General features: G+C 41.7%; 1 protein-coding gene across 5 annotated transcripts in view; it reads left to right on the top strand.

The window, feature by feature from the left end:
• Positions 1-24466, top strand: part of LOC310937161 (receptor-type tyrosine-protein phosphatase mu-like) — a 95957-nt gene that overhangs the window by 42290 nt on the left and 29201 nt on the right. The window contains exons 10-23 of one of the 5 annotated variants that reach the window (XM_083901366.1): positions 7769-7922; positions 8041-8216; positions 8294-8403; positions 8751-8952; positions 9112-9214; positions 12158-12339; positions 12445-12539; positions 13498-13534; positions 15216-15290; positions 17951-18083; positions 18947-18979; positions 20206-20324; positions 20622-20696; positions 22632-22658. In XM_083901366.1, coding sequence (XP_083757492.1) covers positions 7769-7922; positions 8041-8216; positions 8294-8403; positions 8751-8952; positions 9112-9214; positions 12158-12339; positions 12445-12539; positions 13498-13534; positions 15216-15290; positions 17951-18083; positions 18947-18979; positions 20206-20324; positions 20622-20696; positions 22632-22658 — 1521 coding nt within the window. The remainder of the gene's footprint in view (positions 1-7768; positions 7923-8040; positions 8217-8293; positions 8404-8750; positions 8953-9111; positions 9215-12157; positions 12340-12444; positions 12540-13497; positions 13535-15215; positions 15291-17950; positions 18084-18946; positions 18980-20205; positions 20325-20621; positions 20697-22631; positions 22659-24466) is intronic. The other 4 variants (XM_083901369.1, XM_083901368.1, XM_083901367.1 and 1 more) reach the window with 4 other exon arrangements.

Here is a 24466-nt window from a genome sequence, read left to right as displayed (position 1 = left end):
ATAAGTTAACTGGTTAACTTATTAGTGAACACAGAAAAAATAGTTAAGGCATTTTTTCTTTATTATTGAGCTCATTTGGACACATTGAGGATATCATGGGTTTATTTAGCACTTACTCATAATATTGATTACATTATAATATAAATGTATTTATTATCATATAAAAAATAGTTAAGCCTCCATTTTTTTTATTAATGCATTGAATGGAAAGTTTGAACATATTGTATGCTTTTTCATGAAATTGAATAAACATAGTGTATGCTTTTTCATGACATTTGGACACTTTGAAGATATGGCAGGTGTGGTTAGCATTTTAATATTCATAATATTTAACAAGGTATAATAGGTTAACTAGTTTAATTAAAAACTAGAGAGAAATTTATGAGTTCAGGTATTCTGTGTTCAATATCTAGTTTATATGGATACTTTGAACATGTATAAAGTGTAGTCAGCATTATATCATAATATTTAACAGTTATTTAGTTGAATTTATTAATAATGAATTAAAACAGTTAGTGGCAGGTGCGAGTGCGTATACTTTGGGTATATTGGAAAGTTGAGGATTGGACAAGTTCGTGGATATACCCCTTGCTGTCGGCCCCCGACAGCGTAGGCTAGTTTGACTGATGCAGTGTCCGGTGAAAACTTAAGAAAATCAAGTCGTATTTTCAAAGTGGAACGAAGGAGAGAGAGGAAATTGGTGAGTGAAAATGCGGAATCTGGGATAACTGACAGTGTCGAGCAGATGAGATGGCCTACCGCTAGTGGTATGGCCATGATGGCACTGTGTTTATATGTATGAGTGCACATGTGTGTTACTGTGTACGTTCAGTGTTCATAAAATTGTGTTATTTAAGAAATGTCATAGTGCTCCTACATTTTTTCTGTGCTCCTAAAAAACTAAGCATGTGCGCGCGTGTGTGTGTGTGTGTGCGCGCGCGTGTGAACATCCATTAAAGTGTGTGTGGTGTTTGTCACATGAATATTTCACATTCTCATTCTCTCTTTTCACCTCAGATGTTCACGCTCCGCTCATCTCTCCGGACTTTTACTCTCTCTGTGTTCATGTCACTGTCTCTGTCCCTCTGTCTCCTCTGTCCCTCTGCTTCATGTGTCCACTTCCTGTCTGACAGGTAACAGTAATGACCGATTGTGTTTTTGTTTAAAGCTCACAAAGAGTGGTCCTATCGCACAAAGATGTGAGCAGTGTTGGGGAATAACGAATTAATAATTATGTAACGACGTTATGTAATTTAATTACAAAATTTACGTAATTGTAATCAGTGACATTACTGGGAGAAAATATTGAATTAAATTACAGTTGCTTTTGGAAATTTAAAAAATTACATTTGAAAAAAAAAAAAAATCGCCACAAAAGCTCGGATTTATCAGTTTTTTCTTCCCCGTGGATTCATGTTTGTTTTTAGTTTTTTTCAAATCAACATCCTCCTTCCAAAACTGACGCTTGTGATTGGCTCTCTCTGGTCATGTGCCATTCGACTCAACCGACAAACCGTACAGCGGCAGTCAGACTCAGCAGTGATAATGTCGGCAGCGCACAAGATGTTCCTGGGCTGGAAATACAAAAACCACTTCATACAGACAGAGCAGAACCTGGTCCCGACTAGTTTAATCACAACATCGGCTATAAAAGCGCCGCTGTTTCACTATTTAACTCTTTTACAGCTGGCGTCACCAAAGTCCAGTGGAGCTGGAACAGAATGGAGCATTTGTACGGAGGGAGAGATCGCGCTGATCCGCTGCTGTTTACTTTCTCTGTGAGCGTGTCCGCCTACAGATGTTCAGCTAAGGGGATACGCTGCTCAGCGTCAGGAGGTCATTTATTAGGCTATAGCCTATTTACCTTTATATACAGTCAGTCATCACTGAAATAAGTTGTGCGCTCGCAGCAGGACAGATAATTTCACTTAATGTGGCCATGAATAAATTAATTGTTTCGCCTGTTATGTGTTGGCCAAACACAAATCTTGAGTAGGTCTACTCTGTTTTCTCACATTTAAAAAGGTCTTTGTACAGAGACAACATGAGATTTGCTTGTAGCTACAGCACCTAAAAACCCACCGTTTTTCTACCTATTTTCATACGCACACCCAGCCTCGCTTTCAATAAAACACACATGGCATTTTATAATTGTGATCAGTGAAATATTAAGGTTCATATTTAAAAGCAGCTCAATGTAGATCTGTCAGAAATTAAAATCAGCCTCTTGTCATATTTGCAGCAACACTGTTGCTTCAGGCTTTTTTGTATCGCTAATACTCTCTCCATTAAAACAACCTGCTCCTCTTGGCTGAAATCAGCGTTGTCGCTCCATTTAGTGAGGAAGTGAGCCTCCTTCACAGTACAGGCCTAACGTCAGACTCATAATATATGGTTAAAAAAGAGTATTTTATTATGTTGTTTTTATATAGTCTTAAGTACTGCTGAAAGGTTTATCACACTATAGGTCTTAAAATGTGAAAATGGTTAACAGTTAAGAGATCAAAAATGTAATCAAATATAATTAGTTACATTACTTTGAAAAAGTAATTGAAATAGTTATACTACTATTACATTTTCAACAGGGTAACTTGTAATTGTAACCAACTACATTTCCAAATACATCTTCCCAACACTGGATGTGAGTTACATACATTAACTTGTTTTTATGGTCAAAAACCTCCTAGTTGCTGTAAATGAACCTATAGAAATCTCTCCTCACTCAAGCGCTCCTCGGCCGCGCTGTTTCAGACTGAAATCTCACCCCCAGAAGACAGAGTGTGTTGTGATTGGCCATCCAGCGTAGAGCCTTCCCAACTGTCTTGTGATTGACCAATACCGGGAAGTGATGTAATCAGCACATTGTTTTAACAATGTTTAAAAATAGCTTCGTCCCCAACTCCCCGCCACAGTCCCTTTTACGACTTTGACCCGGAGTCAGACCCAGAGTCAGAAGACACTGACGCTCGTGAAACACCTCCACAACGAACGCTGTTCTTCTTCTGTGGTTCAATGTACGCAACTGGATATGAGAGGTGGATCCGCTGCTCAGGAGAAATGCTGTTTACGTAACCAGAACAGGAGACCTCGCTGAGCCCGAGATTACAATACAACACAGTAGGGATGTGAATCTTTGGGTGGTTCACCATTCGATTCGATTCCGATTCTTAGGGTCATGATTCGATTCAAAATCGATTCGCGATTCAACCAATTCGATTCATACGATTCTCGATTCAAAAATGTATACGATGCATAGTGTGTTAAGGCAAATTATGGCATCAAAACAATACATTTTGTATAAGATAATGTGATAATGTGATCACACAAAGGCAAACTTAAGACAAAAGTTAACATTTATTAATTCAAAACAAATAAAAACAAAAAAACAACTTGCATATAATGTATACATAAATATACATATAAATAACTTGCATAAATAAAAGCTTAGGCGAGTTGCCTTTTTCTCCCAGAAGTTACAAAAATAAACTGTACAGAAATAACACAAACTGGTGTTTTGTGTTGTTTTTCAAAATAGAAACTTAAAAAAACAATAATTTTTGAAGTTTATGAATTGATTCAGAATGGTGGATGATTATAATCACGATTTCTATGTGAATCGATTTTTTCCCCAACCTCTACAACACAGCGTTCTCAGCAGTGGCTGAACTGTTTGTTTAGAACCTTCAGGGCTTCATAAACGAGGTAATGGCGCAGATACACACTAAAAAACAGCGTTAATTGGAACTTCCGTTCTATGGGAGCTTTAAACAGATGTGTTTGAGTCATTAGATATTTTTAATCAACAACCAATAATCAGTCATTTAAACATGAAACAAAATAAAATTTGCACATGGAACAAATCTCATATTCAATAAAAACATCATCATTATAAAAATTAGTCAATGTACTCCTCCTCTTCCTCCTCTTTCTCCTCCTCCTCCTTTCTCCTCCTCTTCCTCCTCATATTAAATCTGATCTCCTGAAATGAAAAATGAAACCTCTCTTCTTCCTCTTCTTCTTTCTTAAAGTCACCTTCAATCACTGGTGTGTGAAATATTCTGTAACAAGCTCCACCTCCTCAACACCTGCCACTTTTCTAAACGAGGAAGTGAGTCACGGGCCAATGATGTATTGATAAATGTAATGAGTGATGATTGATAAACACTTTATTATTGATTCAGACGGAAGTGAACGAGCAGATGTTTCTAATGAGGTGCAGAGCGAGAGAGGGGGTGAGAGACACCCACACTCACTGAGAGAGAGAGAGAGCGCATGAGAGCGGGGCGAGAGACACCCACTGAGAGAGAGAGAGAGAGAGGGGCGATCGAATCAATGACAAACTCTTAAAAGCTTGAAATTTCCTGTTTTTTACTGAGAACAAAGAAGCAGCTGTGTGTGTGTGTGTGTGTGTGTGTGTGTGTGTGTGTGTGTGTGTGTGTGTGTGTGTGTGTGTGTGTGTGTGTGTGTGTGTGTGTGTGTGTGTGTGTGTGTGTGTGTGACAGCAGGGTGAATGGAGGAGTCATGATGAAAATCTGTTTCAATCAGTCAGGGTCTTGTTCACTGGAAAGGTCAGACAGACAGATAGAGACAGACAGACATGATCCATGTTATTATTGTGTCACATGATCAAACACAAAGAAACAATGTTTTTATAATAAATACATGAAACTCCAGAGGAGGCGGGGCAGGGGCGGAGCCTGACTGACAGCTCGGAATGTTGTCGTCTTTATTTCTTTTTTAACATTTGGTGTAAAAATCCTGTGGACATCTGTCGCTGTGATCTGTGTCTCATTTAAATGTCAGCCAAAAATGATGGGATGGAAACCATGACAACCTCACACACACACACACACACACACACACACACACACACACAGGTACGCTCTGGGAGAATATGGAGGATTTTATGTGATAGCATTCACTTTCCCCTTGGGGATTATGGGTAATAAGATCCACCTCAGCCCCCCCTCCCCCTGACCCCCGACCTCCATTGTTGCTGTGGCGATGTTTCATCTGTGTGTGTGTGTGTGTGTGTGTGTGTGTGTGTGTGTGTGTGTGTGTGTGTGTGTGTGTGTGTGTGTGTGTGTGTGTGTGTGTGTGTGTGTGTGTGTGTGTGTGTGTGTGTGCGTGTGTGTGTGTGTTACAAGTGTTGTTCTGCCATCAGTCAACAATACATTTCCTGTTCTTTTCCATCTTTCATTTGTAAGTCTGTGTGTGTGTGTGCGTGCGTGCGTGCGTGCGTGCGTGCGTGCGTGCGTGTGTGTGAAAGAGAGGTTCTTCCTGTTATTGAGCCACACACACACGCACACACAGTAACAGAGGGAAATTGCTCTCTCCTGCTCTCATCTATCATTCTCTCTCTGAGTGAATCTGTCTGTCATCGTGAAATACACCACTTACACTGTGTGCGTGCGTGTATGTGCGTGTCTTCCTTTAATCTCCTCTCTTTGTTCACTTGAAGCAGGAAACTTTGTTGTATATTATGGTCATGTGACCTCTAGTGGTCAGTGTGGTTTGTCACTGCCCGATCTGCGGTGCCTGCCCGATTTGCAGTGGAGCACGCGCAAATAAGCCGCCATCTTGGCCAGCTGCCTCCGGACAAGAGGCATGTACTCTCCGTTATATTGTATCATTGAGTCATACTCAATATTAAACTATAATTTTCTATTAATTTCTACAAATATATATTGAAGAATTAATTTTTTAAAAAGCAGCAATATCAGAGGTATATATAAAAACTTTAAACTTTAAATTGACCCTCTGGTGGAGGATGAAGCGGTAGATAATGGTTGGATATATATATGTATATATTTATATATACAATTAAAAATTTAACATTCTATATAGCTTTTATATAATATCTCATTTAGGAATGCATTAAATATAGGGGTGGTTTTTAGACATCGGCATTTATGTATGTTTTCATACGTTAATATTGCAATCGACCATAGGTATACCTTGCCATATGTATCTGGCCAAGATGGTGACCCGTTTGTGCATGCTCATTGCAAATCGGGCAGTGACATGGTTCATGGATGTATTATAAGAACTGGATAGAGCTCCGCCCCCTCTGCCTTGAAGACAACTTTTTCCAGTGGCCACCCATGGTACTGCAACAATAAATAACCATGCATTGTAAAAATCTTATTTCCCAGAGTGGCATCGCAGCTGTGACGTCAGGGAAAGTACAATATGAAAACTTTACAGGAATATATTATATTATGACAAAGCAGGTTTCAGTTATTTATGTATGGCTCATTAGCATTTATTTTCAAACTTATTAGCAATTAATTAACAAATCATTGAGGAGAGGAGACTGACATCACTGTGTTGTCCTGGACATCGAGACACTGATGACTGTGTGGACTGTGGATTTGTGACCGTATGATGGACCTGACACATGCGGTCACCACTGATGAACACTTGAATTTAACTGATTTGTCTGTTCATAAAGATATTGATAGATGTGATGAACACATGAATTAGAGTTGAGTGAAAGAATCTGGAGTTCTAAAACTACTTTTAACACATTGTTATTGTTCCTAATAATATGATCATGAGTTATCGTTAATTATATTAATATAATAACAACAATAACATTGTTGTAATGTGTTGACCTGTAAGTTTGATAATTATCATACAGTATATATCTGTGAAATGACTGAACTGAGGCGGATCAACATTTTTGAAATGCATTACACATAAACTAAATACTAAATATAGCATTGTACAAATAACATGTATAAAATATTAAATATATTATATTAAATGCTTAAATATCACAGTAAACATGACAGCAGCTGTGACTCTATTACTCCATCATCCTGTTCATATACACAATGAGCAAGTAGAGCCCAGAGGCATCATGGGAGTAACACTACTGCACATACTCTGTTGGCCGCACAACCTGGAAATAAACCCAGAAATAATTCTTAAATCGAAATAGTTCTTATAATACATGACCAGACATACCAGGCTCCCCACTCTTCACGGTCAGGTCACGCTGTCATTTACATTCAAGCATTTAGCAGACTTATCCAAAGCCACTTACAAAAGAGGAATAAGCGAGAGAGAAGAAGTCTTAGGTGTCTAAGGTGCAGGGGAGGGGCTAAGGTGCAGGGGAGAGGCTAAGGTAAGTGCGAGGACAGAAGATGCTCTTGGAAGAGCTGGGTTTTTTAAGAGCTTCTTGAAGACAGACAGGGACGTCCCCTGTTTTGGTAGAGCTCAGTAGATCATTCAACCAGCATGGACTCTTGTGCGGGGTGTTGGCACCAGCAGACCATAATCCTTTGATGAACGGAGTCGTTGAGGGGTAACATAAGCCTTTAGGAGAGCATTTAAGTAGGTGGGAGCAGACCCATGAAGCAATTTGTAGGCTAGCATCAATCCATTTGAATTTAAGGGTAGCCAGTGAAGCTCAATGAACATCGGGGTGACATGAAGACCAGGTGCACTGTCGCGTTCTGGACCATCTGTAGTGGTTTCACATCACAGGTCAGGCCTGTTAGCAGGACATGAGCAGGGTGTTTGTAGGGCGTTAGCAGGGCGTTAAGTAGTCAAGGCGGGAGCTGACCAGAGCACTGTACTAGGAGCTGGGTATTCATAATGTCATTACCAGGTTTAAACATGTACATGTTGACCTTTGATGGTGTTGCTTAATGTTTCTCATTCTGTGTGTGTATTCATGTGGTCATGTGTTTACTGTATGTGTTCATGTGTCCGTGTGTTCATGTGTGTGTTCATATGTCCGTGTGTTCATGTGTGTCAGATCCGATGCACGGTCCACGGCGTCTCGAGGTCGTCGATGTTCAGTCCAAACAGGTGACGGTTCGCTGGGAACCGTTTGGATACAACGTGACTCGCTGCCACAGCTACAACGTGACTGCGCAGTACCGCTACAAACCTACAGGGGGCATCCGCAGGTATGCAAAGGGAGGGGCCACAGAGAGGGAGGGCCTTACTGGAAGAGACAAGAGGGGCAAACAGATGATAAGTGAAAAAGTCTGTCCATGTGATTGACTCCACCCCCTTGTACTACAGGGAGCCAATGAAGGACGAGGTTAGGGAGGAGGAGGTGTACGACACGCTAAGCTCCGCCCCTCAGCACACTGTGCGTAACCTCCCACCGTTCACCAACGTCAGTCTGAGACTTGTCCTCAGTAACCTGGAGGGACATAAGGAGAGCGAGGAGCTGCAGGTGCTAACCGACGAGGACGGTGAGTGTTACAGACTTGTCCTTTAAACGTGTCCCTTAAACATGTCATGTCAACATGTCTTTGTCTCAATGTCTCAGTCCCCGGTGCCGTCCCCCTGGACTCGGTGGTTGGCAGCAGCTACGAGCAGCAGATCAGTCTGATCTGGAAGGAACCGCTGCAGACGTTCGGTCTGATCCGACAGTACGAGGTAACCAATCACACGACAGCTCTGACCTGCACACACAAGACTACACTTCCCACAAACCTCTGTGGTCCCTATACAAGACTACACTTCCCACAAACCTCTGCGGTCCCTACACAAGACTGCATTACCCACAAACCACTGTGGTCCCTATACAAGACTACATTAACCACAAACCCCTGTGGTCCCTACACAAGACTGCATTACCCACAAACCCCTACTGTCCCTACATAAGACTGCATTACCCACAAACCCCTGCGGTCCCTACACAAGACTACATTACCCACAAACCCCTGCGGTCCCTACACAAGACTACATTACCCACAAATTCCTGCTGTTCCTCCTCCTCACAGATCTCATACAAAGCTCTGAGCTCCTTCGACACAGAGTTCGATCTGTCCAATCAGAGCGGGAAGGTTTTCAAACCGGCCAATGAGACGAGCCACGTGTTCACTGGCCTTTTCCCAGGCTCCACCTACTCCTTCACAATAAGAGCCTCCACCATTAAAGGCTTCGGACCTGCAGTGATCACACAGTTCACCACCAAGATCTCAGGTACGTCCTTTAAAATAAGAGCGGCAGACAAACAGAAGACCTGAGCTGAGGACAAGAAAGAGGAGAGGACACAGATGTTAGAACACAGATGTTGAAGACAGGACACAGATGTTAGGATTTGAGGAGATATTATTGTTGGACATTGTCCTCTTTCCTCAGCTCCTCTGATGCCAGCCTACGATCAGGAGTCTCCACTGAACCAGACAGAGTCCAGCGTGACCGTCCTGTTGAGACCAGCTCAGAGCAGAGGAGCTCCAGTCAGGTGAGACACACGCACACAAACAGAAACACAGATACAGACACACACGGTCTCTCTCACACACACACACTGATTAAGTTTTCATGACTGAAACATTAAAGTGTTTTAGTATTTATTCATGTCTTTATTTATTTATTAGTTGGTTATTATTTATTTATTTTTATTTATTTGTCATTCATTTATTTTTTATTTTGACTTATTTAAAGTTAAGTCTAAATGTAGACACACACACACAGTGGGGAACTCAGGGGGAGACTGTATCCGTGGTAACAGTCGTCATGTCAACAGCTGTAACCAGGGATCTGGTTAATTAGCGATCAGCGGGTGGAGTTAATCAGAGGAGGATTAACAGGATTAACAGCTCAGCTGTCAATCATTCTGACTGATGTCCAACAAGTGGACAACAAAGAAATGTGAAGACAAAAGAGACCCGTAAATGGCGACTTTGTAAACAACGACTGTTCACATGTAAACAAAGACTGTATAAACAACGACTGTACACATGTAAACAAAGACTGTACACATGTAAACAACGACTGTGGAAACAACAACTGTACACATGTAAACAATGACTGTACACACGTAAACCACTGTACATATTTAAACAATGACTGTAAACATGTAAACGACTGTGTATACAACGATTAACAACTCTACACAAGTAACTAACGACTATACACACATAAGTAACAACTGTACACAGTCAGACACACACACGCAGACAGACAGACAGACACTCTTCCTGACATTTTCTCTGAGTGAAGAATGTTAGAGATTTAACCATGTGACAAAGGAAACAAGGAAACAGAGGAATAGTGAAAAGACGAGAACGAACCATTTTAACCACAAGCAGATTTATGTTCTTTATACAAGAGTAAGACTGTGTGTGTGATGTACACTGTGGTAATTGACATGATAGCACACTGAACAGATGCTGCTCTCAGATACGATTTCAGGTTTGTTTCTATTTTACTTAGCTTTTGTCTCCTTTGACATAGATGTGTGTGACACACACTGAGGTACAAGAACCTCACATTATAAGACAAAAGGTGTTGCCGTGGGTGACCTGCAGCGGTAATCAGTTTACTGTCTCATACACACGCACACGTAGAAGAGTGTGTGATTTGAGTGTGAAGAAATGTGATTGGAGACGTTTTTCAAAGAAAGAGAAGAAAAAGAAATAAAGAGAGAAGGGGGGAGGAGAGTGAACGACAAGAAAGAGAAGAAAAGAGAGGATTAAACTGTGCGTGTGCTTGCGTGTGTGTGTCAGTGAGTGTGTGTGTGTGTGTATTACAGTGTCTTCCTGTCCTCCTTTAGTTTCCTGTCCTGCAGGAAATGTAACAATGCTGCAGTTTCACTGTCCAAACATACAAGGGTGTGTGTGTGTGTGTGTGTGTGTGTGTGTGTGCGTGTGTGCGTGCGTGCCTGTATGTGTGTGTGTGTGTGTGTGTGTGTGTGTGTGTGTGTGTGTGTGTGTGTGACTTATGTCCTGAACCTGTTTCCTGTGAAAAACATCTATTGTTTGAAAAGTCCCTCAGGAAAGTCTGGTGAGTTCAGGTGCAGCTCAGTCCTTTGTGTGTGAACTCTGCCACCTGGTGGTCAGCTGTGGAACCTCAGAGGTCACATTTACAGTAGAGTCAGCTAACACTTGAAGCTAACATGTTTTATTAGCATGAAGCTAACACGCTTTATTAGCATGAAGCTAACACGCTTTATTAGCATGAAGGTAACACTCTTGTTAGCATGAAGCTAACATGCTTGTTAGCATGAAGCGAACATAAGCTTGAAGTGAACGTGTTTGGTATTTTTAGAATCAGAAGCAGCGTATGCTGCTTATAGCTAATTCTAATATTAGAATAATAATATTGTTATATTTATATTACACAAACAGAAAAGTGTCAGTTCAGAGTGAAGCTCAAACTGCCTTGATTGGCCCATCTGTGTTTGAGGGGGTGGGGCATAACCATAGGTCAATCCGCATATGCTCAACCAAATTAATCCAGGTTAACAGTTTAACTCTAGGACATCATAGGACGCTGTCATGGACTGAAGATAACAACAGCTTTTTAAAACACACACACTCTGACTCTGTCAGACATGACCTTAATCTGCTGAGTCATGAATTGTTTCTAACTTCTTCTTTTTAACTTAAAGTTAATCAGGTTAATGATCAATAGTTAATAATTAATGTCATCATAACTAAAACTTTGTAACAAATGCCTGGACTAGCTAAGCTACATGCTATGCTAAACAAAGAGAGTGAGAAATATTTTAAACTTATGAAAGTGTGACTGATGTAGCAGCATATGTAGCATTCGCAGCATTAGCAGAAGAAGTAGCAGCATGTGTAGCATTATTTCAGGGGGTCCACTGGCTAAGACAATGAATTTGTTTCTCTAACAATCAGAGTCTGTTGAAAGTATATTTAAGCATATATTAAGCATGTACAAAATGTAAAACACAGCTTATTAAAAAATAGTGCAGGTTTTAACGAAGACATTATCAAAGTACCAAACCATCCGTCTGCTTGTAAGGTGGATTACAACTCTTTGTGGTACATAGTGCCAAACACTGTACAGGAGGATTCAAAATGCAACTGGTCCAGTGCCACCCTTGCCACCTTTCTACCTCTGCCTCTGAGCAGAAGAAGTAGCAGCATGTATAGCATTAGCAGTATAAGTAACAGCATGTGTAGCATTAGCAGAAGAAGTAGCTGCATTAGCATTAGCAGTGGTGTGTCAGTGAAACATTTTCTGTTTTTTAGTTAATATAAAACAATGTTAGCTTAGCATTAGTTTTATATAAACAGACTAGTTAGTGCCAACTAACCAACCCACTGTGTGTGTGTGTGTGTGTGTGTGTGTGTGTGTGTGTGTGTGTGTGTGTGTGTGTGTGTGTGTGCGTATGTGCGTGCGTGCGTGCGTGCATGTGTGTGCGCGCGTGCAGTAAGTACCAGGTGGTGGTGGAGGAGGAGCGACCCCGCAGGCAGAGGAGAGGTACTGCAGAGATCCTGCGGTGTTACCCTGTGCCTGTCCACTTCCAGAACGCAACACTGCTCAACTCTCAGTATTACTTCAGTGCAGAGCTGCCCATGAGTGACTTGAGGACACCGGTGTCCTTCTGTGTCGGTAAGTCAACAGGAAGTCAACAGCAAGTCAACAGGAAGTGGTGAAGATAAACAGCCTATGTGTGTGTGTGTGTGTGTGTGTGTGTGTGTGTGTGTGTGTGTGTAGGTGATAACAGGACGTACAATGGTTACTGGAATGCTCCTCTGCTGCCTCATAAGAGTTATGGCATCTACTATCAGGCTGTGAGCTCAGCCAATGGGGTAAGTTCTTTATGTGATGACATCATCTTTCTGACCAACCACCATGACTCAAACTCACCTAACATAATTTTTAAAGTCATGCTACTCACTCAAGCTAATTACTCTCCTGGAACTAATGTTAAGCTAACCACTATCCTGAAGTTAAGATAACTACTCTCCTGGAACTAATGCTAAGCTAACCACTCTCCTGAATCTAGGGCTAAGCTAACCACTCTTATGGAGTTAATGCTAAGCTAACTACTCCCCTAGAGCTAATGCTAAGCTAACCACTCTCCTAAGGCTAATGGTGCGCTAACTACTGTCCTGGAGCTAATGCTAATGTCACACATAAATGACACATTTAGTGTTGATGTCAGATAAACATTTATGTCTGTGCAAAAAAACTCACTTTATTACACACGTACACACACAGAGTTTAATGTGTTATATGAGTTCCAGCAGTCTGACCAGCGACACTAATGGGCTGCCGTGGGGCTGTGTGTGTGTGTGTGCGTGTGTGTGTGTGTGTGTGTGTAATGATGGTTGATTGTTCACACACACACAAACAGTGAGACAGGTTTGGTGAAGAGAACATCTTGCTTCTTTCTGGTTTTAACAAATAGCTGACAAATTAGCCACAAGAGCTCATGAATATTCATGCTCCCTCACACACACACACACACACACACACACACACACACAGCAGAGGGTCTTTGTGGTTGGGCGACAGTAAAAAGCTCTACTGTTGCTGCTGCATTATTCAGCACACACACCAATTATAAACCCCCCAATGTCAATAATTAACACACAATACAATCTGTGTGTGAGTGTGTGTGTGTTGTAGTTGTTAAATGCCAGCACAGGCACTGATCCACAGCCATTTGCCTTCTGTCTGCTCTGTTTACGACGCGCGTGTGTGTGTGCGTGCGAGGGTGCGTGTATGTGTGTGCAAAAAACTAATTTGCTCTCTTTCTAACAGGAGACAAAGATTGACTGTGTTCGAGTGGCCACTAAAGGTAAGGACATGTAGTGCTTTTCATTTTGACGGAGTGTCTGTAGTTTATGTTTGAATGTAAGAAAATAAAATGTTATTTAAGTTGTGCTATTTTTTTATTTTGAAAGTTTGTTTATTTGACGTGATGAGTTCAGAAATATTTACGGGTGAAGTACAGGTGCATATTTTATTTTGAAAGGTGCAGACTTTGTCTTTATTTATTTAGAGTGCATTTGACTTTGAAAGGTGTGTCAGTATCGTTTTATTTTTGAAACATTTATTGTTGTAATCCTAGCACTTAGCATCATTACCAGTATGGACCTGCTCCCAGGATGTGACTGCTAAATTAGCCATGAGCTAACGAGCTAACCAGCCATTCCCAGTAATGACACACAGATGGAGCGCTAGGCTAATGGTTACCATGCTGCTCCCATCCAGAAGTGTAATTGTCCACAGATGGACGCTTACGCTGGACACCTGTCTTTCACTGAGACATGTCCAATGACATGACGAGGACGAGCTGACACAGAGACTCACACAGACACACATAGACTCACAAAGACACACACACAAACACAGAGACTCACACAGACACAGATTCACACACACACTTTAATCAGACTTTATTGGAGCTCAGTTGTTGGAGATAACGACACCAGATGCTGATTGGCTCTGCTGGTCTCCTGACACCTGTCAGTCACACGGCAGCAGCCAACCACAACTCCCAGGAGAATAACTCCGCCCCCTCCTTTACCCATGATGCTTTGTAGTGATAACAGTGAACACAGCTGATGTGACTGTAAAGAGGAAAGTGAACACACACACACACACACACACACATATAGACACACACATCAAACAGGTCTGTCCTAACCCACAACTGAGCTTACTAATACCGGATTGATTGATTGATGAGCTTGTGTTTCTCTGCTGCTGTCTGTGACCTGTTGTGATGCAGCTATGACAGACAGATCATTAGATAGCTCAGGATTTTTTATGAATAGTTCTGTGACATACAGCTGACTGTGCTGTGAGCGCCCCCTGCTGCTGGTGAAGAAAACATGTTCGCGTTTTTATCTCACAGTTACGCGGACTTCATTAACCGCTCACTCTCCCACACCAAAATACATAGAGAAAATGTGTGATTTTAGCTCGCGGGGACACAGGAGCTTCTGTTCTACTGCTGCCTCATGTGGTCACTTTGTGTCACCGAGGTCAACCTGAACAAAGGATTTCAAACACTGAAGTGACAAAATAAGACATTTGGACTTACTGATGGAGGCAGCAGTGGATCAACAACTCCACTGTGGTTGTTAAAATCACTGATTTTCTCTATAGACTTTGGTGTGGGAGAGTGAGTGGTTTACAAACTTCAGTTTCCTGTTGGAAAAGTCTGTCTAACAGTGAGATAAAGATGTGACATAGACATGCGACGGAGATATCAGAGACTTAAACTGCCGTAGATTGTATAACATGGGTCTTTTGTTAAAGTGGATAAAATCTGTTTTCTAAATATCTGCATCATAATGAGTCATAAACTGTTTATTACATGTTTATATAAAACCAAAAAACTCTTTCTGCATGAGACTAATGTTTCTGCTTCTGGTCAAACACTGCTGCAGCCTCTCTCTCTCTGTGTGTCTCTCTCTCTCTCTCTCCCTCTCTGTGTCTCTCTCTCTCTGCATGCCTTCCTGGATGAATAGCTGCTATAATCGTCACGCAGCTCACCACACCGTACATACGCATCGCTCCAGCGGCTGGAGACAAACAGCTGACAGGTCAGATACACTGCACACACACACACACAGATTCATTAACAAAAACTGGTGAACTCCAGTCTTTCAGAAGCGTTCCACAGACAAAGTGTGTGACATGCACTGATGTAATAAACACAGTGAAACACTGTTCACTCTGAATTCACTGACAACACTTCCTGTTTTCAGAGAACCAGGGTTACACAGTTAACCATCAGCACCACACTGTGACACTGAAGGAAACTTTAAAACCGTAGCTTTGTCTATGAGCCTCTGAATGAAGCTCTGCTGCAGCCTGTGTGTGTGTGTGTGTGTGTGTGTGTGTGTGTGTGTGTGTGTGTGTGTGTGTGTGTGTGTGTGTGTGTGTGTGTGTGTGTGTGTGTGTGTGTGTCAGTCAATGTCAGATTCATTAATATACAACAGAGAGAGAGCACACAAACACACACACAAACACACACACAAACACACACACACATACACAGAGGCAGAAAATTACATTTAAATATTTACCAGCCTCAAAGTGGAAACTTTCCACTCACAGTTTTTTTACAGTGTGTGTGTGTGTGTGTGTGTGCTTGTGTGCGTGTGTGTGTGTGTGTGTGTGTGTGTGTGTGTGTGTGTGTGTGTGTGTGTGTGTGTGTGTGTGTGTGTGTGTGTGTGTGTGTGTGTGCGAGGCAGACAGCTGTTAGGAGTATTAGAGGCCTGCTGGTGACACACATTAATACACACACACACACACACCTCCCACTCAGTGTGACCGGCTGAAGCCCCGAAGCAGAAAACAGCTTCACTTTCACATAAAAGAAACACCACATGCACGCGCACACACACACACACAAAGATAAATTCTGCCTTCAAAGCAAAGTGTTTTCATTGCCTTTAAACTGAAAACAGCAGCTTTCACTCTGCCTGCGAGCAGTGTGTGTGTGTGTGTGTGTGTGTGTGTGTGTGTGTGTGTGTGTGTGTGTGTGTGTGTGTGTGTGTGTGTGTGTGTGTGTGTGTGTGCGTGCGTGTGTGTGCGTGTGTTTGTTTGTTTGACCTTGAAGAGACAAACAGAAAGTAAAGAAAAAGTGGTTCTGAAGTGTAGAACATTACATTAAGGTTTCACATCCGTTATTATTATCATTATTATTATGTATTTAATTTTGTCAGTGAGATAAAAACTATCACACACACACAGAGGAAGTTGTACATCTCTCTCTCTCACACACACACACAGTGACTGATGGCTGTTGTCAGGTTCTGATTGGAAAAGTGTAGTGGGTCTAAAATGACACATTACACAGCTCAACAGCAGCGTCGTGTCCTGAACGTTTCTCATCTACAGTCATGTGGAAGGATATTACACCTGCACACACACACGCACACACACACACAGGGTAATGGGTTTTTTTATGGCACTGACATCTCATCACATTATTCAGTGAGAGGACGAGGACGCTGCTCTTTATCTTCACTGTCACTTACACCAGAGACTAAACAATGTACATTTACACTATACATGCATGTATATATACATACGTATACAGTATATACGTACATGTGTGTACATATATATATATATATATATAAAAACATACATATGTATGTAGTATATATACATGCATGTATACATAATTATAAATATATATACATGTTTGTATATATATATATATATATAGAGAGAGAGAGAGGGCCTTATAATTTAATCTTCAGGTAAATATACACATATACATATATGTATATACAAGTGCATCTCAATAAATAGAATATCGTGGAAAAGTTCATTTCTTTTAGTAATTCAACTCAAATAGTGAAACTTGTGAAGTATATACATTCAATACACACAGACTGATGTAGTTTACGTCTTTGTTCCTTTTAATTGTGATGATTTTGGCTCACATTTAACAAGAACCCAAAATTCAGTACCACCTGGAACCCTTTTGGAGGGTTCCACCAATAACCCACACAATCTTTTATTCAGGAAGGGTTTTAAAGGGTTCTCTGGATCAAAACGGTTCTTACTGGAACCATTTGCGTTACCAAGAACCCTTGAAAAACTCTTTCTTTGGGAAAAGGTTTTTCAGAAACAAATGGTTCCAGGTAGAACCTCAACCCTTGTAGAAGGACGCTTTTGGAACCCTTATTTCTAGTGTAGAACTGTGCTTGTGGTCTTCACATTCCTCACAATATTCCTCACAGTTGAAACTGAGAGCTTAAATCTCCGAGATAGCTTTCTGTATTCTTCCTCTAAACCATGATGTTGAACAATCATTGTTTTCAGGTCATTTGAGAGTTGTTTTGAGGCTCCCATGTTGCCACTCTCCAGAGAAGATGCAAAGAGGAGAAACACTTACAATTGGCCTCCTTAAATACCCTTTCTCATGATCGGATTCACCTGTGTATGGAGGTCAAGGGTCACTGAGGTTACTAAACCAGTTTTGAGTTCTAATAATTAGTGCTAAAGGTGTTGAAATCAATAAAATGACAAGGTTGCCTAAATTTATGCACATGCCTAATTTTGTTTAAATAATTCTTGCACCCTTTCTGTAAATCATATAAACTTGTATATGTATATGCGTGTATCTTCAGGTCAGTGGTAGGTAGTGACAGTCATCATCAGGTCAGTGGTAGTTAGACGCTGAGATCTAACATGTTGACAGCGACAGGAAGTGATGTCACACTGTTGTGGTTAATGCTTTCAGGAGCTGCCACCAGAAAACCAGAACCAGAACAGGGGAACCAGTCGGATCACACGGTGAAGATCGCTGGAGCCATCGCTGGGGTTTTACTCTTCATCATCATCTTCCTTGGTGTCGTCCTGCTGATGAAGAAACGGTGAGATTATTGATCCACAGATTAGTTATTATTGAGTTCAACTTGAGTCATGTGACCAGTTACACACGCCCACCCACACACGCATACACAGACAGAGAGAGTCACAGCGACGATGAGGAGGATGAAGAATGGAGCAGATTGCTGCAGTAATCACCATTAAACTGTTCATGGACTCACTTTATTCTCCAACATCAAACACACAGTAAAACACACACGCACACACATACACACGCACACAGAACGTTAAGGATAAGAGAGAAATTTAGATGAAAGAGAGTTTTATTCTTTTTTTCTCCAGTCGCCTCGAGTTGAGTGGCTTCAGGCTAAATACTGTGTGTGTTTTTTTGTGTTACTGTGTGTGTGTGTGTGTGTGCTCAGATTTTCTGTAAATGATATTAAAGTGTGAAGAGAAAGAGGGTGGAGCTTGTTGGTGGATAATGAGGTTTTGAATGTTGATTGGTGTGTTTGATTTCCTCTCCTGAAGCAGACAGAGGTCAGGAGGTCAGACTCATTACAGGAAGTGGGAACAGTAAAGCAGATCTTCAGGGTGTATTTTCTCCATGAATCCATGAGCTGTTTCGTTCATAAAATGTTTAAAAAAAACATTGATCAGAGTTTGTCAAATGATGATTGAAAACACGTTCCATCATGTCAAATTAGCTCAGCTTAGCATCATCATCTTCCTCACTCATTCACGAGTGAATGTGGCTCTCCCCCCCCCCACTCTCACTCCTCCACATACAATTATTGATCATCTTTGTTTTTTTATGAGACATTAATCTGTTTTTTTCTTTTTCTGTTTTTTTCCCTCCATTTCACCCTTTTGCCCGCCCCGCCCCTTGCCCCACCCCTTCACCACTCAGACGAAGAAACTCTCAGTCCTACACTTACTACCTGTAAGTAACCTGACTGCGCTGCCTGTAACCTTCACCGCTTGACCTTTGACCCTAACATCATCTATGACCTTTACCCATTGCATCAGCCTGATCCCTTCACGTGATCTCTGACCCCACATACTCCTTTAACGTGGTGAAAACCTGATGTCATTAAACTAATTATGTGTGTCAGTGTCACAGTGTGTGTGGGTGTATCACAGTGTGTGTGTGGGTGTGTCACAGTGTGTGTGTGTGTGTGCGTGCAGTGGGGCAGGGTTAATAGAATTAGTGGGCTGTAATAAACCTGTCTGATCAAATGAGCGTTACAAGGAGAAACAACATACCAAAACACACACACACACACATTACTGCTAACAGCATTGTCATGTCTCTCATTAGATTAACATAGATTAGCCTTGACATGCAGTCATTGTGTGTGTGCGTGAGTTAAGTGTTGCTAAATCAATCAACCTCCGATACCTTGTTGATGATGTCATGACACACACACACAGACACACACATTCTGCTGCAGTCTCTTGTCAGTTAAGCGAGTTTACCTCCCACACACGCACACACTCACTCAATCTCTTTACACTCACCTCTGTAGAGTGGGTGTGTGGAGGGGTCAAAGGTCAGGATGGATGTTAGGAGTCAAAGGTCATGTCTGCATGAACATGAACGACAGGAAATGAAAGTTTGATTTTTCAGAAGAAGAAAAATCGGACAAAGTGATTCTGTGCGTATGTGTGCGTGCGTGCGTGCGTGAGTGTAGAAGAAGCGCTGCAGGTTTTTCTTTGACTGAACCACAGCAGAAGAAAAGGAGACATGAGGGGGAGGAGGGCATCACTCTGCCTCAGGGCGCTTTCACCGTCCTCCATCTTAACCCAGACACACACACACACACACACACACACACACACACAGCTTTCACTGATGGCATACTTTTAAGTTTAAAAGCATGTTGTTTTCATAGTTATTTATATATTTCATTATATTGTTTTTCCTTTTACATTTTCAGGTCAGGGTTAAACCTGCTAGTGTGTGTGTGCGTGTGTGTTTGCAATCGTACAAATGGATGTTTTTATTCAAACACTCAGAATAGAAAGAGAGAAAATACATCCAGTCTTTCAAATGGACTGAGTGTTTTTCTGAGTGTTTGTGCAGTGGAACAGATTCTCTCTCTCTGATCCTGATCCTGATCCTGATCCTGACCCTGGTTTTGACTCTGTGATGTTTTGTCTTCACAGGAAGTTGGCAAAGAAGAGAAAGGAAACTTTGAGCTCCAGACAGGAAATGACTCTGATGGTCAACAGTTCCCAACACACAACCATGGTGGACACACACTCACACACACTGAACGGACGCTGTGAGTAGTTGATACACACACACATACACATTTTTATCACAAAGTGACTGACACATGATGGAGGAGGAGTCGACCTTCCCCCGGGCTCTCCTCCTCCCCCTCCTCTTTTATGACCCATCTTCACATTTTTTTTATTGTTATTATTATTATTATTTTGTCAAATTTCAACATCATTTCCCAGATTTTTTAACTCGAGAAATTAATAAATCTAATTCATCATATTGATGCATGTTTTTATTTTATAGAAGTAATCAAACAGTAAACAGCTGATGTTTCTGTGTCTCTGTGTCTGTGCAGCTGTTTCGTCGCCGTCCTCGTTCACTCTGAAGACAAACACCATCAGTACCACAGTACCTAACTCCTACTACCCAGGTAACACACACACACACACAGAGACACACACACACACACAGTATCTGGGCTGTTCCTAGGAATGTCCTCTCCTGGACAGAGATCTCAGATGTGGTTCCTGGAGTCACTTTCTCACAGTTACAGCCCCTAGTGTTACCACTCGGACCACAGTTGCTTTTACTCTCCACATCTTCTCTAGCTCTTCCTTGGTATTTCCCAAGCTTCTCATGTTCCTTCTTCTTGATGTTGCTGTCACTTGGGATTGCCACATCCATCACTACTGCTCTCTTCTGCTGCTTATGTACTACCATAAGTCATCGCAGTTTGTCCAGATCTGGAAGTCCCATAGGGATCTTAGCCCGGTCATTCTCAATCACCTTTGCAGGTGTCTTCCATCATGGTCCTGGGACCTCCAGTCCAACCTCCTGAACACTATTCCAACCACTTGGTTGTGACGTTCCATGTATGCCTTCCCAGCCAGCATCTTACACCCTGCTCTGATGTGCTGAACTGTCTCAGGGCCATCTTTACACAGTCTACACCTTGAGTCCTGCCTGGTGTGGTAGACCCCAGCCTCTATTGATCTAGTGCTTAGGTCCTGCTCCTATGCAGCTATGATCATCGCCTCTGTGCTGTCTTTCAGTCCAGCTTTCTCCAGCCAATGGTATGTTTTACCAATATCATTCACTTCAATTTGATGATGGAACATGCCATGCATGGGCTTCTTCTTCCATGTTTGCTCCTCTGGCTCCTCCTCTCTGCTGGGTTTCAGCTGTAGATCCTGGTGAGATGGATCAGTGGGTCAATTTCTCGCTCACTCTTGGCATACAGCTTGGGATCATCCATGTGGAAGAGGTGGCTATTTGTTGTCTTTCTTGGAATCGATATCCGAAGCCACTCTTTGTGATGATCTGGCTGAGGGGGTTCAGGCCTATGCAGCACAGCAGGGGGGAACAGAGCATGTCCATAGTCCAATTTGATGCTCACTTGTGCAATGGGCTTTGATTTGGCCTCTGGCGTTGTCTCCCACAGTCCCACTGAGTTCTTGATGAAGAGTCCTGTTGATATTGTACACCTGCAAGCATTCCAAAATGTATGTGTGTGACATAGGCATAGGCTTTCTTATCGTCAGTCGATACAGTGCACAGGTTGGTGGTCCTGGTCTTACAGTCTACAGGTGCTACTGCCAATTCCTTTCTGGGTTCTGCACATGTATTGAACCATCATCTTTGTGGCGATGATGCCTGATAGGAGCTTCCATGTTGTGCTGAGGCAGGTTATAGGTCGGTAGTTGGATGGTACTGCTCCCTTCTGGGGGTCCTTTATGATGAGGACTGTCCAGCCTTTGGTCAACCATTCTGGGCAGATCCCAGACAGCAGCAGTTGGTTCATCTGTACTGCTAGGCAGTCATGGAGAGAGGTTAGCTTCTTCAGCCAGTAGATGTGGATCATGTCAGGGCCTGGTTCTGACCAGCTCTTCATTTTGGACACTGTATCTTGGACGTCTGCTGTTGTGATCTTTACTGGGTCTTGTTCTGGGATGTTTCTGTGATCTGCTCTCAGATCCACCATCATTTTTTGTGACATTATATCATTTTAAAAAACGTCCTCATATTTAAATGATTGTAACAGAAACAAAGTAACTGATGTTTGATCATAATTCATATTTAAGTCATAAATTACATTACTGTTTACGTCATGTTTTCATAACTAAACCAAACACAGATTAACCACAAACTGGATTATTTTAATCTCACTGAGGTTCAGTCACATTAGGCGGAGCTAAACCTTTCCTTCTTTCCTTTTTCCTTTGTCCTGTCTGTCTGTCTGCATGTCCACCTCCTCTCTGACTGCCTGCCCACTTCCTGTATGACCGCCTGTCCACCTTCTGTCTGTCTGTCTGTCTGTCTGTGTGTCCTCTTCCTGTCTTCTGCTGCGGATGTGTCGTGGTCAAAGATCCCTTCGTACCAACGGCCATTTTGGGTGAGACACTTTTCTTCTTTTCCTCTGTAGGACAGAAAATCTTAGCTGCTCACACAGACAGGAAGTGGACAGACAGGTGGAGGGAGATAGATGAAGATGGAGAGAATGAGAAGAGAGAGAGAGTGATATTCTGGCTCATTCATCCTGTTTGCTTCTCGTTCAACAGTTTTTGTTTCTTTTAGGGGGGGTTTTAATTCATTCTCATGAATTTTATTAACTTTCTACATTTTTTGTAGTTTTAACAAAATATTTTTTTTTTTTCTTTTTAATTCTTCAATATTTTTGGGGGGTCAAACTTTTATATTTAAATACTTTATTCTTTTCATTTTCAGATTTATAATTTGATAAATATTATTATTTTAATCACTTATTTGTTGTGGTTTTCTGAAAACGACGGTGGTCTCACTCATTCACGCATTCACAACATTCCTGCGTGTCGTGTTGACGTCACGTCTGTCTGTGACCTCCGACCTCTGCATGGACACAACACGCCCACGTGGACGGGGGGAGAAAAATATGACAAGAGGAAAGGATTTGATTTATTATTAAAAGAATCAGAAAAGTAAAACTTTTGACCTTAAAATTTTAACTAATTTGTAAGTTTTTTATTGGATTTATTTATTATGAAGGTTTTTTATGTGAAATATGCTAATTATGCTAAACAAACTAATTACATGAACATGCTAATTATGCTTAACAAGCTAAACAGTTAAACATGCTAAACACACAAACAAGTTAATTATGTTAAACAAACTAATCACATGTAAAATGCTAATTATGCTAAACAAGCTAATCACATAAACATGCTAAATCCGCTAAATATAATAAAAGGCTCGACACATTTGTTTTGATGTTTTAAAAACCTACCTTAGCTTTGACCGAACAAATACATCAACACAGACGAAACTCTGGATGCCCAGATGCTAACTGCGCTGCTAGGCTAAAATAATGTTGACAGGGAACTCTCTCCTCAGGCTTCAGTTCAGCAGTTAGCTGGGTTAGTCAGGTTAGCTAGGTTAGCTTAGGGTTAGTTTCTGCCAGCGCCTATCATCTAAAAATAGCAAAAGCAAAAGCTATGTTTCAATATAATTCATGCTCGCTGTGTGTTAGCAGTAGGTTAGGTAGGCTCAAGCTAAATCTGTTGCTTATACCCTGTCTCCTTTCTTCTTCTTCCTCTTCTTCTTCTCTCTTATCTTCTCTTTTATCTTCTTCTTCTCTTTTATCTTCTCTGTGTAAAGTGCCCATTAATGGTAAGTGGTTATATTCTGGGCTAAAGGGGTGGAGTCATGTCGGGGAGGGCGGGGTTCGCTGCTGTGATAGCGTGGCAACGCCCCATTTTTACCCCTCTGTGAAAGTGTGACATCACAATCACCCGACTCCTCCCACCATTTCACCACTAACCAGTCAGGTTCCAGCTCCTCTCACCTCGTTCTCTCTGATTGGTTCTCAAGTTTGTGGTTGTTGTTTTGTTGTCCCGTCCAATCATACGCCGCCGCATCATCAAGTCACTCATTGATTGGTTGGCTGTTTGGGTTAGAGAGTCTGTGATTGGTCAGTCAGCCCACAGGCTAGCCAATAAGAGCTTAGCTAGCGTTAGCCAGCGTAGCTGAGAGTGTCGTCGACCTGTTGACTCTGAACTCTGAACTTTGACCTTTTCACACTGCAGGACCATGACCACTCCAGGTCTCACACTATTGGATCTGAGTCCGGATCTGAGTCCGGGTCTGGATCTGGATCTGGACCAGTTCTCTATGTTAATCAGATTATTGATTATTTATTTGTGAATAATCAGATTATTGATTATTGAT

Source organism: Microchirus variegatus, assembly GCF_963457635.1.
Source record: "Microchirus variegatus genome assembly, chromosome: 15".
NCBI classification, from domain to species: domain Eukaryota; kingdom Metazoa; phylum Chordata; class Actinopteri; order Pleuronectiformes; family Soleidae; genus Microchirus; species Microchirus variegatus.
The sequence above is the reverse complement of the archived record's forward strand: the minus strand, read 5'-3'. Positions and strand labels throughout refer to the sequence as shown.